The 20,999-nt window shown below is 46.7% G+C and overlaps 1 protein-coding gene across 1 annotated transcript in view; it reads right to left on the reverse strand.

Annotated features, from left to right (window-relative positions):
• Positions 1–3,118: 3,118 nt before the first annotated feature.
• EEF2K (eukaryotic elongation factor 2 kinase) overlaps positions 3,119–20,999 on the reverse strand; it is a 64,496-nt gene continuing 46,615 nt past the window's right edge. Inside the window, exons 12-18 of the mRNA XM_045047418.1 lie at positions 20,202–20,279; positions 19,307–19,369; positions 17,823–17,957; positions 17,481–17,669; positions 12,911–13,035; positions 8,092–8,270; positions 3,119–6,302 (exon numbers count right to left, since the gene is read on the reverse strand). Coding sequence (XP_044903353.1) covers positions 6,193–6,302; positions 8,092–8,270; positions 12,911–13,035; positions 17,481–17,669; positions 17,823–17,957; positions 19,307–19,369; positions 20,202–20,279 — 879 coding nt within the window. The 3' untranslated portion in view covers positions 3,119–6,192. The remainder of the gene's footprint in view (positions 6,303–8,091; positions 8,271–12,910; positions 13,036–17,480; positions 17,670–17,822; positions 17,958–19,306; positions 19,370–20,201; positions 20,280–20,999) is intronic.

Here is a 20,999-nt window from a genome sequence, read left to right on the forward strand (position 1 = left end):
GTGAGAGGGGGGGAAGGGCAGAGAGAGAGGAAGACACAGAACCCAAAGCAGGCTCCAGCACAGAGCTCCACACAGAGCTCGAAATCATGGACCATGAGATCATGACCTAAGCCAAAGTTGGATGCTTAACCAACTGAGCCACCCAGGCACCCCGCTTCTTTAAATTTGAATCAACACGTGGCAAATATAATTTAGTAAAAGTGACAACTATATCTAGATGCAAGTTCAATTTCTATTAAAAGCCTATTTGAAAATCTCATCTATGAAATTAAGGTCTTAGAATTCTGATCCCAGGGGCGCCTGGGTGGCGCAGTCGGTTAAGCGTCCGACTTCAGCCAGGTCAAGATCTCGCGGTCCGTGAGTTTGAGCCCCGCGTCAGGCTCTGGGCTGATGGCTCAGAGCCTGGAGCCTGTTTCCGATTCTGTGTCTCCCTCTCTCTCTGCCCCTCCCCCGTTCATGCTCTGTCTCTCTCTGTCCCAAAAATAAATAAACGTTGAAAAAAAAAAATTAAAAAAAAAAAGAATTCTGATCCCAAATTTTAAATGGTCAAGGAAAAGATCATTAAAAAAGTATACACACAGGGGCACCTGGCTGGCTCAGTCAGTAAAGCACGTACACAGGGGCACCTGGCTGGCTCAGTCAGTAAAGCACGTAATTCTAGATCATGGGGTTGTGAGTTTGAGCCCTATGTTGGGTGTAGAGATTACTTAAAAATCTTAAAAAGGAAACAAAAAACTACACACATATAATCTTGGGCTGTCCTTAGCTAATTTCTCCAAAAAGCAAAAGTGATGACAATTTTAAGCATTCCATTGTAAAACAGTTGTACAGCTCACTTTGTTCCTCTGACTTCTCGTATTTTCTCACTTTTTCCATCCTTTTTGTTGTTTTTGTTCCACTTCTTGGGAGATGTCCATTATTTTCCAATTCTTTTATTAAGTTACTAATTTCTGTAAGAGTATACTTAATTTACAAGAGCTCTTTGGTTATGTGAATTCTTATTTTTGTGATGTTTATTCATTTTTGAGAGAGAGACAGAGTACAAGTGGGGGACTGGCAGAGAGAGAGGGAGAACAGAATCCAAAGTAGATTCCAGGCACTGAGCTGTCAGCAGAGCCCCACATGGGGCTTGAACTTGTGAACCATGAGATCATGACCTGAGCTGAAGTCGGATGCTTAACCGACTGAGCCACCCAGGTGCTCCTATTGTATGAATTTTTAGAAGTGCACCTGTTCTTTTTGTGGATGCAATTATCTTTTTCTTTTCAAGATTTTATTTTTAAGTAATCTCTACACCCAACGCAGGCCTCAAACCCACAACCCTGATTAAGAGTCACACGTACTCCACTGACTGAGGCAGCCAGGCGCCCCTGCAATATCTTATCTAAGGAAATGAATAATAGTTTTTTGTTTCTTAAGGTTTCCTACTTCCTGCATGTTGTTTCCTCCAAGATGGTTTCTTCTGTTGGTTTGTTCTGGTGTCTTTTGTATGAAATGCTTATGGATCCTTACATATGGATCTTTGGCTGGCTGAATAGTTTGGGAATTCCTGTGGATGCGGATAGGGCCTGGTGGCTGTGGCCTCTCCCACAAGGTGCTCCCCTCTAGCCTGCTTCATTAGGAGCAAGTACCTAGGAGTAGTTCATCTCAGATTTCGTAGAGATTTCTCCAATGGTCTGCCTTCTGCCAGGAGTGTCAGTCAGGTGGCCAGTGCCTGGGAGCATAGAGGGGGAAAGGTGGCTAGTGAAGCTTCTACCTCCAATATGGAAACTTCCACTTAACCCTCTTTTCTGTAGAGAACCAGACGCTACCACACCTGGCATCCCAGGCCTCTGCAGGGTGACAGACAGGCAGCTGGTTGGCCACACAGGGGAGGTGAGCTGGTCTAGCAGTTTGGTACTTTAAGTCTTTCAACTGACCCTCTATTTTAGCCCCATTTTATTTCCCCTTGCCCCTTCCAGAGGTTCCTGGTGCCAATTTCTCAGCCCTTGGGGGCAGCAGGGTTCTACACGCTAATTCAATTACAGTCCCTTTGCTTTCCAGACTCATTGGCTTATGCCATTAAAAAAAATCCCTTTCCTGGGGTGTCTGGGTGGCTCAGTTGGTTGGACGTCTGACTTTGGCTCAAGTCATGATCTCCCAGTTTGTGGATTCCAGCCCCACATGGGGCTCGCTGCTGTCAGCACGGAGCCTGCTTTGAATCCTCAGTCCTCCTCTCTCTGCCCTCTGCCCCTTCCCCGCTTGCACTCTCAAAATAAATAAAACATTTTTGAAAAATAAAATTAAAAAAAAAAAAAGAAGAAAATCTCTTTCCTGTCATTTTAGTGGGGACTCAGGAACAAATGGACCTAAGTGTGTGACTTCAATCTACTAGGCATGAGTTCAGGGTTTTTAAAATTTTTTTTTTTTAATCTTTATTTATTTTTGAGAGAGAGACAGAGTGTGAGCAGGGGAGGAGCTGAGGGGAGGGAGACACAGAATCAGAAGCAGGCTCCAGGCCCTGAGCTGTCAGCACAGAGCCTGAACTCATGAGCCTGAATTCAGTGCGGGGCCTGAACTCATGAACCGTGAGATCATGAACTGAGCCGAAATGGGACGCTTAACCGACTGAGCCACCCAGGCGCCCCAGTTCAAATTTCTTGAAGTTAAAAACGCATTAGTTTGAAACCAAATGATCCTACCAGTGACCAAGATTTTCTTAAGTTTTGGATCACATAGCATCTTTAACATGCATTATCTCCTCTGAGGCTAATGATCACTCTGAAATGTAAAGATTATTCTTTCTGTTTTATGGATAAGAAAAATCAGGAAAAAAAAAAACAGGTTCACATACTTTAAAGCAAAAGGACAACATATGGGCCAAATCTAAAATCTAGACACATTTTTTTAGAAAATTAGAATTTATTAGAAATATTAAAAATTAGGAGACCTTGCATTAACAAATCCAATTGCAGCAGCCATAGAAAAAAATGGAAAATGGGGCGACATTGGGCCCACACTTCCCATGGTGACCATCATTTGGAGCTGAATCACAGCTGCTCCTTTGAGATGGGGCCTGAGCCCTCCAGGCAGCCACTGCATTCCTTGTTACTAGGAGACATTTGAATTAGAGACCGGAAAGAAAGAAACCACTTTATTTGAACAGACAAAATGGAACTTAATACATATGCAAAAGTAAATTGATGACACAAGCCACTTCTTTGGATCCTACCAAGTGTCTACCTTTGCTAGGTTAAATAGTTACCTTGAGACTAGAAACATGAGTAACAGGGACAAATCCACGCAGAGATTATGCATATTTTGTCTCCTTTCCCCCCACACAAGCTGCATGTACCTTTGTAAACATTTGATTTGTAAATCATGTCTAGTACTGCAGACAAATGTGCTGGGATGAAAGGAAAAGAAATCACTGAAATAGGAACAAAGGTAATTTACCTGGCTGGGTTCCCCAAGTTTGCATTTGATGATAAATTTCCACAGTGCCTCAGGTGAGGGGAAGGGAAGGGATATTCAGATGCACTGGGGTGTGGCATTTTTTTTTTTTTTCCTTCTTACATCCATAAAGCCTGCTTAAAAAAAAACAAACAACCTACAGCAAAACTGAAGGGATATTACATTCTAGTCTAATTTTAAATTTCATTCCCAGGATCCTCTAAATAACAGCAGCTTTCAAATCCTAGCTGCAGCTAGCTACTAATGAGCTGGGTCCACCGTGAGAGCCTACCTTTTGGAACCTTGGTTTCTCCATCTACGGTTAGAGATATGGGATTACATTACAGACTCTGTTAATCTCCTGGACCTTCAACCGCTTCTTGCACTTCAAGATGCTCTCTGATGACTTCCCAATTGGGCTGGAATGTCCTGGGGTTGTCTTTTGTTTTTGTATGCCCAGAATTTGTGAGGGGGGAAAAAAAAGCCCTTAACCAGCTTTAGAAGGCACAAAACCAGGTTTTAAATGTGGAATAAGTCCTCCTACTGGCCCAGAAGGATCTCAGCATCTTGCAGATCATTTTACTCTCCCCAGTCCTTAATAAGCATATGCTTAGCTATACATCCAGCCTTTTGGAAGAGAAGCTGGCTGAGTTAAGGCCATGGAGGTGGGTGGGTGGAAGCGGAGGAGTGACAGTTCAAGCCAATTCAGATGACAAATCATTAACTGGTTGGAAGAATCAGAGCCACAGATCAGGTGCTGTGGCTAGGGATGACTCTCCATTTGCTCACACATTTACTGGGGTCTATTCTGTGCCAACAACCTGTGTTTTTGAGCACTCAAAGTTGGAAAGTTGAGATAGCTTTTACCTTCAGGGCATACTATATAACTCTTAGTCAAGGATTAGCGCCAGAGTTGGCAAACTACTGCCCAGGCAGGCTGTTTTTGTAAATAAAGTTTTCTTGGAACATCAGCCAAGCTCATTCATTTAGGTGCTGCTCATGAGTGTTTCTTCACTACAGCAGGGCTGAGTAGTTACAACAGAGATCATATGACCTACAAAGCCTGAAGTATTTACTATCTGGCTGTTTAACAGAGGTAAGAGACAAGTCACAATAAAGTTGCTTTCCACTTAACATTTACCACATGCAATTTAACTCTACACACTGGTTTAAAACACACAAACAAAAAACCTAACGCAAGCCAACTTCTTGGTCTGGTGCAAATGAAAAAAAGGGTGAATACTCCCAACTTGTAAAGGAAGCTGGTTGTGGTGTATCCATACACATGAGGGATACTGGAATTTACGGGTAGTCTAAAGGATTTTTCCAAGGGTCATCCTGAATCTGCTTGATTTTTTCCCTTAGGGCACACTCTGAACTTTGGAACCCAACAGCTGCAGAGGTTCACAACCCCACAGCACTTAACAGTACTGTGTTGAAAGACTTGTTTCAATGGACAGATAAGAATGGTTTGTATGTCACATTCTGTTTTTTTATTTTTATGTTTCCCTTTTTAAACAAAGGGAGAGAGGCTGCTTTAGCACTTGGGCTTGATCAAAGCAGTGTGTTTTCTTTGCTATTTGATACACCAACTGAAATCATACCGATATTAAATCTTACTCCTTTTAAAGGGAAAGCTCATTAAAGACAGAGAGCCACAGCCTCGCCCTGGGGAAACTACTGGGATTAATGAGTGTTTATAGTTCTTGCCCTTTCATTCTCAAACATCGGAGATAAATCTCAAGGGGCTGCGGCTGAAACAGTACGGCTGCAATTTACAAGAAAATGAGCCCAGTTTCAAGCAGAAAATACCAAAGAGAGGGCCTGGGGAACAGATTCTACATATAAACGTCAGATGCTAAGAAAACACAGAGGAACACTGTACACGGATACTTCAGGTACACTGTGGATGCTGCCACTGAGATGCGGAGTATATATCTGCTTGGAGGAAAGGCTCCAGTTCCAAATTGCTGACCTTACATGTAAAAGGTTTGAGGCGCACCCTCTCCCACACTAGCTGATGGAGAAGTTAGAGGTAGTAAATGTGTGCATACAAAAATCAAACCTGTTATATAAAGCCCACTCTAGAAAGCATGCTGAAAAATGGAATTTGTATTCCAGAAAATCAGTTGCATTCGGGAAGGAAATTAAAAGATAAGCCAACAACCAGCGTGCAGGCCTTCGCCCACAGCAGAAGGGGGCCTGATACTGTGCAATCTTACATCCACAGAACAATGCCATGCATGCATCCAAATGCTCTGAAATAAGGCTTTGCACTAAGTCATGATAAGATACACCCTGGGAAAAGTTAATGTGCAGCTCTACCCTCCCCATCACAACTCAGGAAACAAATTCGGTGGGCCCAAGATTTCATTTCAGTACAGCCTGAAAAAGCTGGTGAGCAAAGCCCAAAGCCCTAACAGTTTTCATTAATGGCAGCAAAAAGCACTTTCTTACATCTCATGACCCAAAAAGAAAAAACAGAAGAAGCAGCTCAAAATGATATGTTGGTTCATTAGGCTGCTTTCTCGATCCCCACTCCCCAAGATGCTGCCCTAAGGGACAGCTGTAGTGTCTCTGCTAATAGCAAAGACACGTTCAAGAGTCAAAAAACTAAATACAAAAGTTGATTTACAATACACTAAAAATACTTGCCCCTTACCCCCGCCAAAAAAAACCATAAATGATAAGTCTTCCCCCTCCCCTCCCTGCGCTTAGCCCTTTGGCTTGGGACTGGAAGGCAGTGATTTTCCTGGCAAGCTATTCCTCCATCTGGGCCCAGGCTTCCTCCGCCTTCTGGTAGTACTGGTTGGCCAGCCGGCCCTTCATGGCTTCCATCGCTGCCTCGGCTGCCTGTGTGTACAAGTCGCCTGAAGGAGAGCAAAGTGGGGCACAAGAGGTGAACCACCTGTTGTTTTTGCCAGCCCTATGACCCAGACCCCTCCCGGGGAACAGTACCCTAAGATTTCTTTAAGAACCCAAATGACTTCTTCCTGACCTGAGTGGGCAGGTGATTCAAACCTAGCCAATCAGAACACTCTCCCAATTCCCACCTGCCTTAGGGACTTAAACATAGCCAATCAGACATCCAGACTTAGGCACAGCCAATCAGAGTACACCATCTCAATGAGGTCAGTGATTGGCTTAAGGGTGAGGGGGTGATTCCATTTGATCCAATGAGAATCAGGGTGAGGATTTTTACAGGCCTAATTAGGGAATGCATGAAAGTGGAAGCAATAAATAGAAGAAATAAAGATTATTAACAGTTTCATGTCAGTTCTGGAGAGGTTTTTGCTTCCAAGACAATTTGTGCAAAGTGTACAAAAACACTTGGTTTTCAGAGTTTTTTGGATTTAGAAATTTCAAATAAGGGATTTTAGAGTTGCATTATTATTTGCTTAGTTTTTTTTTTTTTTAAAGTTTCTTTATTTTGAGAGAGAGAGAGAGAGAGACGGACAGAACAGGAAGGGGCAGAGAGAGAGGGAGAGACAGAACCCCAAGCAGGCTCCATGCTGTCAGAGCAGGGGCCAATGTGGGGCTTGAACCCACAACTGGTGAGATCATGACCTGAGCTGAAATCAAGAGCCAGAGGCCTAACCAGCTGAGCTACCCACGTACCCCTTATTGGCTTCGTTTTTTTTTCACACACCTTAAAAAAACTTTAAACTGTTAAATATAGGCTCATCCTATGAAATCAGGAGTTCAGTATGCTTATTATGTAACAGAAAAAAATATATATATATAGTGTGCACGTCAACTGATGAATGTATAAACACAATGTGGTGTATCTATACAATGGGATATTATTTGGTAATAAAAAGGAATGACGTACTGATACCTGCTACAATATGGATGAACCTTCAAAACAAGATGCTAAGTGAAAGAAGCTAGACACAAAAGACCACATATTGTATGATTACATTGATATGAAACATCCAGAACAGGTAAATCCATAAAGACAGAGAACAGGTTAGTAGTAGCCAGGGACAGAGGAAGGGGGAAATAGGGACTGACTGCTAACCGGTACCAGGTTTCTTTTTGGTGTACTGAAAATGTTCTGGAATTAGATAGTGGTGATGGTTGCACAACATGATGAATATACTAAAAACCACTGACCCATGCACTTAAAAATGGTGACTGCTGTGTAATGAAAATGTCAGTTCAATTTTTAAAATTACAAAAATACCAAACTCCTAATATATAACCATTAAAATAAAAATGTTCATTTGCATCCCAGCTCCATAAAACCCCCTCCTAAACCAGCACCATATGGGTATCCAGCCTGTCACGCAGGGCTGGTATGTCTCTTTCTCCCCTCCAGTGAAAGAAGAGACTGTCTTAGGGCACCTGGTTGGCTCAGTTGGTTAAGCGTCTGATTCTTGATTCCAGCTCAGGTCATGATCTCGGGATCCATGGGATCGAATCCTGAGTCAGGCTCTGCGCTGACAGCTTGGGATTCTCTCTCTCCTTCTCCCTCTGCCCTTCCCCCCTCCCCCCCTCCCCTCACTCTCTTTCTCTCCAAGTAAATAAAAACTGAAAAAAAAAAAAAAAAAAAAAAAAAAAAGAAGAGATTCAGTCTTGCCTTTGCCATAATTCCCACTGAGACAGGAATTATGTCCCTCCCTGTTCCATACCAGGGGCAGGTCAGCCAGGCCCTACCTGATCTCTGCGGGTCCTTCTCCAGCCCACAGCCACCGGTAAACAGCATCTCGGCCTCCCTGGCCAGCAGCGTGTATCGAGGCTCATCTTGCATCCCATCATACTCCCCGCCCTCATCACAGTCTGTCATCTCCAGGGCAGTGTTGTACCAGCGCAGAGCCTCTGGCCAGTCTCGGGACCTTCCAGGAGATACAAAGGAAAAGTTGGAGGTTACCATGGCAATGGGCAGAGGGAGGAGACCCATCAGCAGGAGAGGCAAGTCAGGGATCCCAGTGGGGCCACCACCTATGATTCATGACCCATGGTACCCAGTGCTACCACATCTAAGGGGTGTCATTCACATTGCAGGTTTAGATATTAAGACAGTAGTCAAGTAGCTTTCCCTAGCAAAATTGGTATATTACCCAGGATACCTGGGTGGCTCAGTTGGTTAAGCATCTGACTCTTGATATGGCTCAGGTCATGATCAAGCCCCGAGTTGGGCTCTTTGCTGACAGCAAGGAGCCTGCTTGGGATTCTCTCTCTCTCTCTCTCTCTCTCTCTCTCTCTCTCTGTCTCTGTCTCTGTCTCTGTCTCTCTCTGTCTCTCTCTCAGCCCCTCCCCCACTCACCTCCATGGTATATTCTCTCTCAAAATAAATAAATAAACATTTTAAAAAATTGGCACATGTATTACACAATTTCCAACAGATGATGTAGCGTATTTTGAGGAAGGGGCATTTTTCTAGTTTGTACAGAATCACACTACGGACTAACATTAGCAGCAGCTGGTACCCAGCCAGTCTGCTCTATGACTTGAGTAGGAGAGGCGGTGGGTGGAGGACCCTTTCTCAAGGCCTCCAGAACCATCCAAGCTAACAGCAGTCACTCAGCCGCATCTTATCCTCTGCCTGTGCTGGCCAGCTCTGGCGCTCCTCCAGCACAACCCAGGGCTCTCCCCAGAATAGCCGGCTTTTCTCTGGCTCTGCCCCTCCACCCTCAACTCTTTCTCCCTACTACGAAAGGCCAAGCCACCAAGGGCATACACGGGTTCCAACCAAATCTGAACAACATAAAATACAAAGCAAACAGGGCAGCGGGCTCTTTCGTGGGGTGTACTAACTGCACAATACGAAGCATGTGAGTAACTATTTATAGCATATCAGGAAAGAGCAAAGAGAGACGCAGATAAGAAAGTCTATGGGTCTCGTGAAATGTGCCAGGAATAACAGCTCCAATGACTGGCTGGCCTCTCCTTTGAGGCCCTACCCGACCTGGCTCCACCCCTATCTTAGAGCCCATTAACCTCCCCCAGGCCAGACTGGCTGAGCCACTTTCTCTTTCCAGAACGTGCCAGACTCTGTCTGCTGTTTGGCCTCTGCCCCCGCTGCTCCCTCTGCTTGAGCGCTCTTTCTTCAAGTCTTTCCATGCCTGGCTCCTCATCCCCCCAACCTCAGCTCATACATCACCTCCCAAACACTCTATTTCCTATGATGACCTCGATCATATAATCCCGTAATTCTCCTGTTGACTTATTCAGTTGCTTATTATGGCTTCCCTTGGCTAGAACACAAGCTCCAAGAAGGCAGGGACTTTGTTGTGTCCGCTGCGGCATTCCCAGGGCTCGGCAAATAGCTCAGCCTTCCTAAATGTCTGTTGAATGAATAAACGTAAACAAGTGGCTGGCTGGGATGGCGTTCAGGAGATAACACTGATTCCATTTTATTTCATAAAAAGGGGAAATCATTTGAAAATTCTTGGTGACCTGACAAACTAGGGCTTGAACAGTGGACTGAGGCCACTAAACTACATCATCTCACCCTTCTCAGCTTTGACCCTCCCTGGTCCAGAAGGGCAAAGCAGAACTGCCCCAAAAGCATTAAAAAGGAAAGAGGAGGACAGGCCTAATCTCTCCCTGCCCGCCTCCCACCACACCCTACACCCCAAGGTTAGGGTGCCCACCTTGCCTTGGAATCGCCAATGATTTTCCTTCCCATATTAAATGGCAACTTCTGGGGCGCCTGGGCGGCTCAGTCGGTTAAGTGTCTGACTCTTGATTTCAGATCAGGTCATAATATCACGGTTCATGAGTTTGAGTCCTATGTTGGACTCTGCACTGATAGCATGGAGGCTGAGTGGGATTCTCTCTCTCTCTCCCTCTCTCCACCCCTCCTCCACTCACACTCTCTTGTGCGAGCTCTCTCTCTCCCTCTCAAAATAAACAAACATTAAAAAAAATAAATAAATGGTAACTTCTGAGAAAGTTGAAACCCCTTACATGTAAATGTGGGCCTATATGGGACCCTGCCTTACCCAGAGCTGGCCCTTAATTAATAGTCTCTGAATGGAAGAGGCTGGAACTGCTTGGAATGAGGAGGAAGAATAAGAAAATGACTATGGCAGAAGCTATAAAAGCAAATGTTGACAGATTTAACTACATAAATATTAAAAACCAGTTGCCCCAAACCCAGTAACAATGGTCACACTGTGTGGAACATGTGCCACCTCCCTCCCTCACGCTGATGACAGCCATCTTCAAAAATAATTTTTTTAAAAAAGAAGCATATGCCTCAGAGTTGATAGCCTTAATGTTAAAAAATTCTTACAAATCAGGGACACCTGGGTGGCTCAGTTGGTTAAGTGTCTGACTTCGGCTCAGGTCACAATCTCACACCTCGTGAGTTCGAGCCCCATGTCGGGCTCTGTGTCGACAGTTCAGAGCCTGGATGGAGTCTGTTTCGAATTCTGTGTCTCCTTGTCTCTCTGTCCCTCCCCCATTCCCACTCTGTCTCTGTCCCTCAAAAATTCATAAACATGAAAAAAAAAAGTGTTTTAAATTCTTACAAATCAAAACAACTGTCATCTCAGATAAAAAGTAAATAAAAGGCATGAAGAGAAAACACATAAAGATTTCTTAAGGACCTCAGATACAAATATTCAATGCCCAGCTTGAGCCCCATCCCACCATGCAATCAATGGGCACCATATACATTGGCATCTGGCCTGACATAAGCACGTCTTGTCTTTGCCTTTTTCTTTGTCTTCCCTCCCCTCCCCTCCCCTCCCCTCCCCTCCCTTTTCTTTTCTTTTCTTTTCTTTTCTTTTCTTTTCTTTTCTTTTCTTTTCTTCTTTTCTTTTCTTTTCTTTTCTTTTCTTTCTTTCTTTCTTTCTTTCTCTTTCTTCCTCTTTCTTTCTTTCTTCCTCTTTCCTTCCTTCCTTCCCTTCCCTTCCTTCCTTCTTTTTTCCTTTCTTTCTTTTTCTTCCTTCCTTTCTTCCTCCCTTCCTTCCTCCCTCCCTCTGTTTCTTTCTTTCTTTCCCTTCCTTCCTTCCTTCCTTCCATCCTCCCTTCCTCCCTCCCTTTCCTTCCTTCTTTCTTTCTTTTCTTTTCTTTTCTTTTCTTTCTTTCTTTCTTTCTTTCTTTCTTTCTTTCTTTCTTTCTTTCTTTCTTTCTTTCTTTCTTTCTTTCTTTCTTTCTTTCTTTCTTTCTTTCTTTCTTTCTTCCACCTCTCTCTATGCCAGTATAGTTCTGAATCTGAGAAGCAAGCCAGTACACAGTACATTGGAGGAGAGGGGACAAGACCCAAGATTTGGCTCTGCCACTTACTAGCTACCTGACCTTGGCCAAGTCCCTTCACTTCTCAGAACTACGGTTTACTCATCTGTACAATGGGGCTAAAAACACCTCCCCTGTCTGTGTCCGAGAGAAGTGTGGGTTCGTTTATTCAAACAACTAGTAAGCCAGGCCCTGCGCTAAGCGCTGGGATTATAGAGATGCAGGAGACCCCAGTTCTTGTTCTCAGTGAGATCACAGATCTCAGATCTCTCAAAATCACAGATACGAAGGTACAGTCGAAAAAGAAGGGGACGTGATTGTCACACTAGGTATCTGATAAAATTGTGGATGCATGATATGTAGTAGAGGTGAGATGTCACAAATGGAGACATTTTAGACACTGAGAGCTTGATACAATGCAGCCACAGTTCTGACCTTCCTTAAACCCAGGGAGAAAAGTGAGACCTCGACCCAAAGAGGAAGAAACTTCCAGGCTGCTCCAACCCTGCAGGTTTAGATAATCATAGTGCCCACCCTGCTCCCATCCAGAAAGCCACGGGCCCCTGAGGACAGCAGGAACAGCTGAGATCCAGTGGGAGCCAGAGGCTGAGCAAGGGGTCGCATTATGAGTTGAATTCCTTCAAAGGATCTCCGCCGTTGGGACTTCTGGGACTTCCCACTGGCTAAGCCAAGGAGATGAGATGAAGCGGGGCCACACCTCCTGCCCTCCGCTGCAGAAACCAGTCTTGGCACCGCAGCCGGAGTGACAGCTGGGAAAGTGCTGGCACCTGCAGCGGGGGAGCCTTCAGGAGACTCAGAGCCACTCTGGAAACTCACACCAGGCCTGAATCTCCATGAGATCTTGCTTCCTTCCTTGCTCTCCCTCTCAGAAGTGAAAAATAACATCACAAAAATAAAAGTAGAAAGAGGAAACTAAAGTCACCCATAATCCTAACATCTAGGGACAACCACTCTGGACCTAAAGCAAATCTCTTGGCAGAATGGCTGGGATGTCCCTGCTTTATCTGCCAGGCTCGGGGAGGATTACGGGCATCATGTCAATGAACCCTCACATAACCACCCTGGAATGCAGGTTATATAATTATCCCCATTTCACACAATGAAGACACTGAGATCACTTGTCCACAAGCGAAATAACTTGTCCACAGTAGGGGACTGGGACCGGGGGAGCTGAGCCTGGAACCTGGGTCTGTGCTGATACTGAGGGGGAAGTCCCCGCCTGTGGCCCAGGTTCCCACCAGCTCCACTTGAGCGACAGCCACGGTACCTGTCTGGGCTGAGGTTCTGGCCAGTGTCAAAAGCCCGAGCCACCAGGATCATGGACTGTCTGTCGCCAGCTTCAGCTGCCTTCAGTAAGTAATCAAATCCTTTAGTTTTATTCTCTTCTGTTTCCTGTCAATACAGACCAAAGAGGGGGAGAGAAACGGAAATGAGGCAGGGAGGAATGGAAGCTTAGCCCACTCTTGCTCACTGCTCTGATTCCTCCAGACAGCCACATCATCTCTTGCCTCCAATAGGGTTCCTTGCTTCCATTATTTAAAAAGTTTTTATTCTGGGGCACCTGGGTAGCTGAGTCAGTTAAGCATCCCGACTCCTGATTTTGGCTCAGGTCATGGTTTGTGGGTTCAAGCCTCGCATCAGGCTTTGCACTGACAGTGCATGGTGTCTGCTTGGGATTTTGTCTCTCCCTCTCTCTCTGCCCCTCCCCTGCTCACTCTCCCTCTCTCTCTCTCTCAAAAATAATAAATAAACATTTTTTAAAAGTTTTTATTTTTAAAAAGTTTTTTTAAACTTTTCTTTTTATGTAAAAAGTTTTTAACAGCTTTATTGAGGTATACTTCACATACCATACAATTCATCCATGTAAAGCACTCAATTCAGTGGGTTTTAGTACATTCACAGAACGTGCAGCCATCCCCATTATCAATTTCAGAATATTTTCATCAGCCCAAAAATAAACCAAAATACCATACCCTTTCACTGTCACTTCCCAGTTGCCCCATCCCACCCAGCCCTAAGTAACCACGAGCTTACCCTCTGTCTCTAGAGATTTCTCTATTCTGGACACTTTATAGAAATGCAATCATATAGTACGTGGTCTACTGTGACTCGCTTAACTTCACATAAAGGTTTTAATAGATTGGTGCTTTGTTCTTTTTATGGCAAATAATATTCCATCGTATGGACAGATCACATTTTATTCATCAGTTGGAGAATGTTTGGGTTGTTTCCACCTTTTGGCTGAATAATGCTGCTATGAACATCTGTTACAAGTTTTCACGTGGCTGTGTGTTTTTATTCTTTCGGGTAGATAGCTAGGAGCGGAATTGCGAGTCACATGTAACTCCTACTTAGCCTTTGGAGGGGCTACAGTGGCTGCACCATTTCACATTCCCACCGACAGTGCACCACCTGCTTCCATTCTGTTCCCCCAACATCCATCCCATAGCAGCAGCGGAGGGATGCTTTTAAAGACCAGGTCAGGTCACATTACTTTATCAAAGCTGCCCATGGCTTCTTATCCCCACTCAGAGACAAATCCAAAACCCTCACATCAGCCCATGAGGCCCTTCTCAACCACCAGGCTTCAAGAAGTATGGGAGGGAGGGCACCTCGGGGGCTCAGTTGTTCAAGCATCTGCCTCTTGATCTTGGCTCAGGTCATGATCTCAGGGTTCTTGTGATCAAGCCCCACCGCGGGCTCTGCACTGACAAATCCCTGTTTGGGATTCTTTCTTTCTCTCTCTGCCCCTCCCCTGCTCACACTCTCTTTCAAAATAAATAAAAAACAAAAAAAAAAGCGTGGCAGGGACCACCAGCTGTCTCCATATCCATTGTCCTCCACCATATTTTGGGCGCCACGTGGCTGACTAGTTACAGGCTACGTTTCTCAGCCTCCCCTGGAGCCAGAACTCTGTCCTAATACAAGAAGCCCCTCCGGTCACTCTCAATCACCTTGTCTGGTATTTTCTCCTCAGCACAATAGAACAATGCCTGGCATGGGAGGTGCTCAATAAAGGCTAGTTATTTTTAATTCTGTTGGAAAGATTTTTGTTAATTATGATCTGTACTATATCCTTCTCCATTTGAAAAGTTTACTCCATGAGAGCAGGAACCTAGGACGGTGCCCAGAGGGTTGGAGACTCTCAAAAAGCATGTGCTAAATTCATGCATGTGTTAGTAAGAAAACAAACAAAAGTCCCAAAGGAGGGGGCAGTGGAGAAAGTGGGTGATGGGGTTTCTAGGGCACATAGCGGCTTCTCAGGGTACACACCCATCATTTCTTTTGCTAAGCCATAAGCCTGCTGGGACACAGCTTACTTCCTCCCTGCCTGCCCTGTCCTAACCGTCCACCCACACTCCTGCTAGGGAAAGCTGCCAAAGTCTATCCTCCGGAGAAAGGCCTTTGAGAGGCTTACAGGTGAGAGAGGAATCTGAAATGGCTTGTAAATCCCTTTACAAAGCTGCCAGAGTGTGGTTTGTGTAAACAGCCTGAGGTCACAAGAAGATCTCCCCCCAGTCCTGGTCCCTCACCACTCATGCCGGGCTCTGGGCTTACTTTATTCAGGCCTCAAATCCTTCTGAATGTCCTCTCTGGACACAGAGTGCCAGGCTCTGTGGCAGATGCTGGGGGAACAGGCCAAAGGCAGCAGTATGCTGGAGCCGGCTCTCTGAGCTCAGGAGAACTGACCATGAAATTATCGGGAATTTTGCAAGCCGACTGTAAAACACAGTCATTATTAAAAATTACATAAACTTACAATTAAATGAATTATATTAAAAACAAAGGCGGGGCGCCTGGGTGGCGCAGTCGGTTAAGTGTCCGACTTCAGCCAGGTCACGATCTTGCGGTCCGTGAGTTTGAGCCCCGCGTCAGGCTCTGGGCTGATGGCTCAGAGCCTGGAGCCTGTTTCTGATTCTGTGTCTCCCTCTCTCTCTGCCCCTCCCCCGTTCATGCTCTGTCTCTCTCTGTCCCAAAAATAAATAAAAAACGTTGAAAAAAAATTAAAAAAAAAAAGGCAACAAATACTCAAAACTCATGACTTTTTTTTTTTTAAACTCATGACTTTCTATTTATTTTAGCTATGATGTACTGTTGTCCATATTCTTCAGATTATTTATGTCTATTTCTGGGTTTCTCAACCTTGCACTACTGACATTTTGGACCAAATAATTCTCTGCTGTGGGGGCTGTCCTGTGTATGGTAGGATGTTGAACAGCATCCCTCGCCTCTATGCACTAGACGCCAGTTGCAACCCCAATATTTTGACTATCAAAAGTGTCTCCAGGCATTGTCAAGGGTCCCCTGGAGAAGGAACAGCAGAATGACTGGTTGAGAACCACTGGTCTCTTGAATCTGTACGACAGAAATACCGTACATTTCTTTGTATTGGGGCCTTGAAAATGGCACCGTAGTCACATTTACATCACAGAAAGTGGAAAATAGTACAGATCAGAGGGCTTTTTAAAAAAAAAAAAATTGTTTTAATGTTTATTTAGTTCTTGAGAGACAGAGACAGAGCATGAGAGAGAGAGGGAGACACAGAATCTGAAGCAGGCTCCAGGCTCCAAGCTGTCAGCACAGAGCCCGATGTGGGGCTTGAACTCACCAACTATGAGATCATGACCTGAGCAGAAATTGGATGCTCAACTGACTGAGCCACCCAGGCACCCCTCTTTTTTGTTTTTTTTTTAAGTAGGCTCTACGCTCAACATGGGGCTTTGAATGCCCAATACAGGGCTTGAACTCATGACCCTGAAATCAAGAGTCTCATGCTCTTCTGACTGAGCCAGGCAGGCGCCCACCTACAGATCAGACTTTGATTGTTCTTTTCGATGGTCTTGATGGAAAGCAAGAGTTGGAGAAAACATTCATAATGCAGATTAAACTTACAAGTGTGTCACATCTGTAAACATGACATTGTGACTAGCACAGAAAATTGAAGAAACATTTTTCAGTATTTTTTTAAAGTTTATTTTGAGAGAGGGTGCGCAGGAGAGGGGCAGAGAGAGGGAGGGAGGGAGAGGGAGAGAGGGAGGGAGGGAGGGAGGGAGGGGGGACGAGAGGGAGGGAGAGAGGGAGAGAGAGAGAGAGAGAGAGAGAGAGAGAGAGAGAGAGAGAGAGAGAGAGAGAGAGAGAGAATCCCAAGCAGACTCCACGCTGTCAGTGCAGAGCCCCATGTGGGGCTTGAATCCATGAACCATGAGATCATGACCTGAGCTGAAACCAAGAGTTGGACGCTTAACCAACTAACTAGACCACCCAGGTGCCCCTGTGTTTCAGTAGTTTAAAACCATTATCTGATTCAGCAAAGAAGTTGCTCACATCAGTGGCAAATGAATGAAGTTCCAGTTCTGACCATCCTGTCACCTCTGCCCCCTCTGCCTGGACAGCTCACCTCCCACATTCTGCCTGGCTCACTCCCACTCAGCTTTTAGGCCTAACTCAGAGGTCACCTCATTCATCCGTCCCACAAATGTACACTGAATATGTACTGGGCATCGGGCTCTGTTCTCACCACCAAGGATACAGACGGAACCCGCCATCAGGGGTTTCACCGACCCTGTGAAACCCACTCAGGGCCCTTCCCATCTGCTTCCACCACTACTTTCTGTTTCTCCCATCATGCCATGTCATAATTGCCTGGAATCACGACTGTCACCTTGCACTCGTTCCCCAGTGGCACATCCCAGTCCTACCAGTTTCAGCTAACCTGCAAGTGCCTGACCCCACACTGGGGCTCAGAAGTTTCCGGGGCATGCACAAACCTGCAGGATGGAGAGGACGATGACTGAGCACCCCCTCCCACCCACGACTGGGTCCCTGCCGCCCCTCACCTTCAGAGAGACGTCGGCCAGGATGTGGTGGGGCAGCTGTGAGCACATGAGCCCCAGGGCCACGATGGCCTCCAGCTCGCCCAGGTCGGCCGCATGCTCCAGATGGAAGACGGCCGACTCGCGGTCCCAGTCCTCGTCCTTCTCGCAGAAGCGCCCGCCCTCGTGGTAGCGCACCATGGCCAGATGGACCTACCACACAGACTTGGCTGTTGGCCCAGCTGCCTGGGCAGAAGCACCCAGGGCCGCCCAGCCAGCCTGCGGGAGGAAGCGATTAGCGGAGCAGAGGCGTGAGCTGGGCTCTGGGTCAGCGGAAAAAGGGCTCTGAGGCGGGCACCACCGTACCTTCCCCAGAATGGACTTCCCGATTTTTTTTTCAAGGTCCAGAGCGTTAAGCCTTTGCACTTCCAGGGCCACAGCGGAAGGTCTGGGCAGGTGGAGGCGGGAGGGGTTGAGGAGATTCCACTTGTCCACGCACACCTGAAAGAGGGAACCGGGCACGGAAGTTTACAGGCCAGGGAATGAGGGGCTGGGGACGCAGGCCCCACCACCAGCCGTCAGTTGCTCCTACCGCGTGAGCCTGGCTGGCAAGATGCAGGGGGCGAACCTTAAGGTATCAAATTTTCTTGGACAAACACAGCTCCATTTCTAATCCCTCAAATCCTGCCAATTTACGGGCGCTGAGGGAATATTATAGCACGAGGACACAAAGGCCAGTGGAATGGACTGCAGCAGTTTAAAGTGTTTCCCACTCGTTTATCAAGCAGGATTTGGTTGGGGAGGTTGGACCGTAAGCTGCCTCCTTGGCCAGTGACCCACATGATGGGCCAGAAAAGTCTGACTCGAGACCCTGCAGCAAATCCACTTGGCTTTCCTCTGTGCATCCACAGGAAGCTTCGGGGAATAGGTTTGGAAAACACATCATGTTCCAGCTACAGACATCCTCTTCCAAAGGTCCCTGCAGGACCGAGCCAGGCAGCTGCGTGCATATAATGTGCGCTAAGCATCCTGCAATGCACAGGGCACCCCCCACGACAAAGAAGGGCCCAGCCCAGAATGTCAGAATGTCAATGGCACCTCGGTTAAACAACCCTGCTCTACACTGTGTTGAGACCTTGCACCATCGGTAAACACCACGTGGTAAATGCTCTGTGTTCTGGACGGAGCAAGAGTCATGCCTGCTGAGGCAACTGGGAAAGGCTCCCGCGGGAGGTGCCACAGGGGGCCAGTCTGGGGGAGCAGATGGGCTTTGAGGAGATGTGACCACAGTAGGAGGAAGGACCTGGCAAGTGGGAGACTCACAAAGACTAGAGGGTGAGAGGTTCAACGTGTGTTTCTGGTTCAGCTAAGGAAGGGTTCCCGAGGATTGGTCTTCCCACATCTGCCTGATGATAATGAGCTTCTAAGATGCTTGTTAGAAACACTTGCCGGGTGACCTGGGGAAAGCTGCTTAAGAGCCCCGTTTTCTCGTATGTAAAATGGGGATGAATAACATTAGCCGGTCTCACTGGGTGGTTGATAAGTAAATGAATGAATTCTCTGAGGCACTTATACACAGGCATTACTTTACCATGTGAGCCGTGGCCCTTATAGTCCCCCCTCCAGGATGGGCTATCCTACTTGTGTCTATGCCTCTCCGCAGATCCCCCAGTGTCCCGCCCAGTCCAGAGGCTCAAAAGTATTTGCCAAGGGGACTGGCTCCTTTGCACAATCTTCCTTTAGCTGATGTGTGAGGCACCTGGGCAGGCAGCAGTGACACCAGGGAGGAGAAACAGGGGCTGGAAAAGGCAAGCACGTGGTCACGATAAGGCTGCCTCAGGGAGCATTACCCGTCCGGAGCTGCCCAGGCTGTCTTCGTCAGACTCGTACCTCCGGTTACCGTTTGAGTGGCCCTGAGGGAGGTGAAGGGTAGAGTGAGCCAAAGAGCAGTTCCCAAGAACTGGTCCTGCCCTCCTCCCCAGGGGACCCTCTTCCAGGGGACTCTCCTCCTAGGGGACAGGCTCAGCCCCCTCCAGGAGACCCTGCTCCCAAGGGACAGGCCTGGCCTCTAGGAGGGGCAGCTGGAACTCATGTGCCAAGAAGAGAGAATGCTGGGTAACAGGCAGGACCAATGTGCTGGTGTGCCCACAGCCTTCCTCTCACCCTCCCTGTGTGCACAGATGGAAATGACTCAAAGGCACAGGATCGTGGCGGGTAAGTACCAAGAAAACCTCCTTCCCCTTACCAAAGCTCCCATAATAGGTCTTTACTCGCAGTAACAAAGCTGAGACCAAAGGGCTCTCAGCAAGACTGGTTTGGATGCTCAGATTCAACTCTGGCACACGGGAAAACCTCTAAGTGGCAGACACTGCCTGAGCCACCCGCACCAGTGTCCTCCAGCGCACTCCCCAGGATGGCCAGAACACCAGACATTGAACGGCGTCCTTCCGCCCACACCATTCCAGCCTATTACCCAGCACCCTAGATTCCAGTTTCCTCATAAGAGTTGTCTGCCATTTTCAGTCTTATGTAATCGCCCATACTTGTCCCTTTACTAAACTTTCTGGTCCCCATAACCCTGTTTTATCTTCTGCCCTGCCTTTATTTTTATCTGAAATGATCTTGGGTATCAATTTACCTATTATGTTCTCACAACGCACTCACATTAATCCCCACCCTTCCGTCCCCCTGGACAATGAGGCAACAGAACACTCTGGTCTCATTTCCCTGGGAGGAATTCCTTACATGTTCTCGGGGCTCTGGGTCATCCAGCTCACCCCGCTTCTCACTGGGGTATCCGCTGTCCCCACTGTTCTCAGAGTCCTGTGGAGAGAAGATGGCCCTAGGGTCTCAGTGGTCCTCTGAGTGGTGGTTACTTCTGGACACTCAGCCATTTGCTATCTCTCCTTTGTCCTATCACTTCAAGTAACATCCCCTTCCCTCTGTATTGCTGATTGGGTGACAAGGAAACAGTACAAAGTAGTGGCGAAGACCTTGGGCTCTGAAGCCAGACTGCCTGGGCTCAAGTCTGAGCTTTGTGACTTGCCAGCTGGGACCCTGGACAGCGATTTCCTTATCCATGAGGATTCATGATAGGGCCTACAATGAAGGGCTATGAGCAAGAAGTGAGGTGTTACTCACTGAGAGTATGGACCACAGGAAGACCAATCTATTATTAAGAGGGGCTCGGGGCGCCTGGGTGGCTCAGTCGGTTGAGTGTCCGACCTTGGCTCAGGTCATGATCTCATGGTCTGTGAGTTCGAGCCCCACATCGGGCTCTGTGCTGATAGCTTGGAGCCTGGAGCCTGCTTCAGATTCTGTCTCTCTTTCTCTGACCCTCCCCTGATCATGCTCTGTCTCTGTCTCAAAAATATATAAACATTAAAAAAAATTTTTTTTTAAAAAGAGGGGCTCACAGGCAGAAAAACAAAGGCTGGTTTATGACGTATGACCCATGGACACAAATGTAGCACTGAGTGCAGTATTTACTACAATGGAGCCCTCTGCCAAAACTGGGGCACATTTTTTATTCTTCTGGACAAT

This window comes from Felis catus, chromosome E3 (genome assembly GCF_018350175.1).
Source record: "Felis catus isolate Fca126 chromosome E3, F.catus_Fca126_mat1.0, whole genome shotgun sequence".
In the NCBI taxonomy this organism is placed as follows: domain Eukaryota; kingdom Metazoa; phylum Chordata; class Mammalia; order Carnivora; family Felidae; genus Felis; species Felis catus.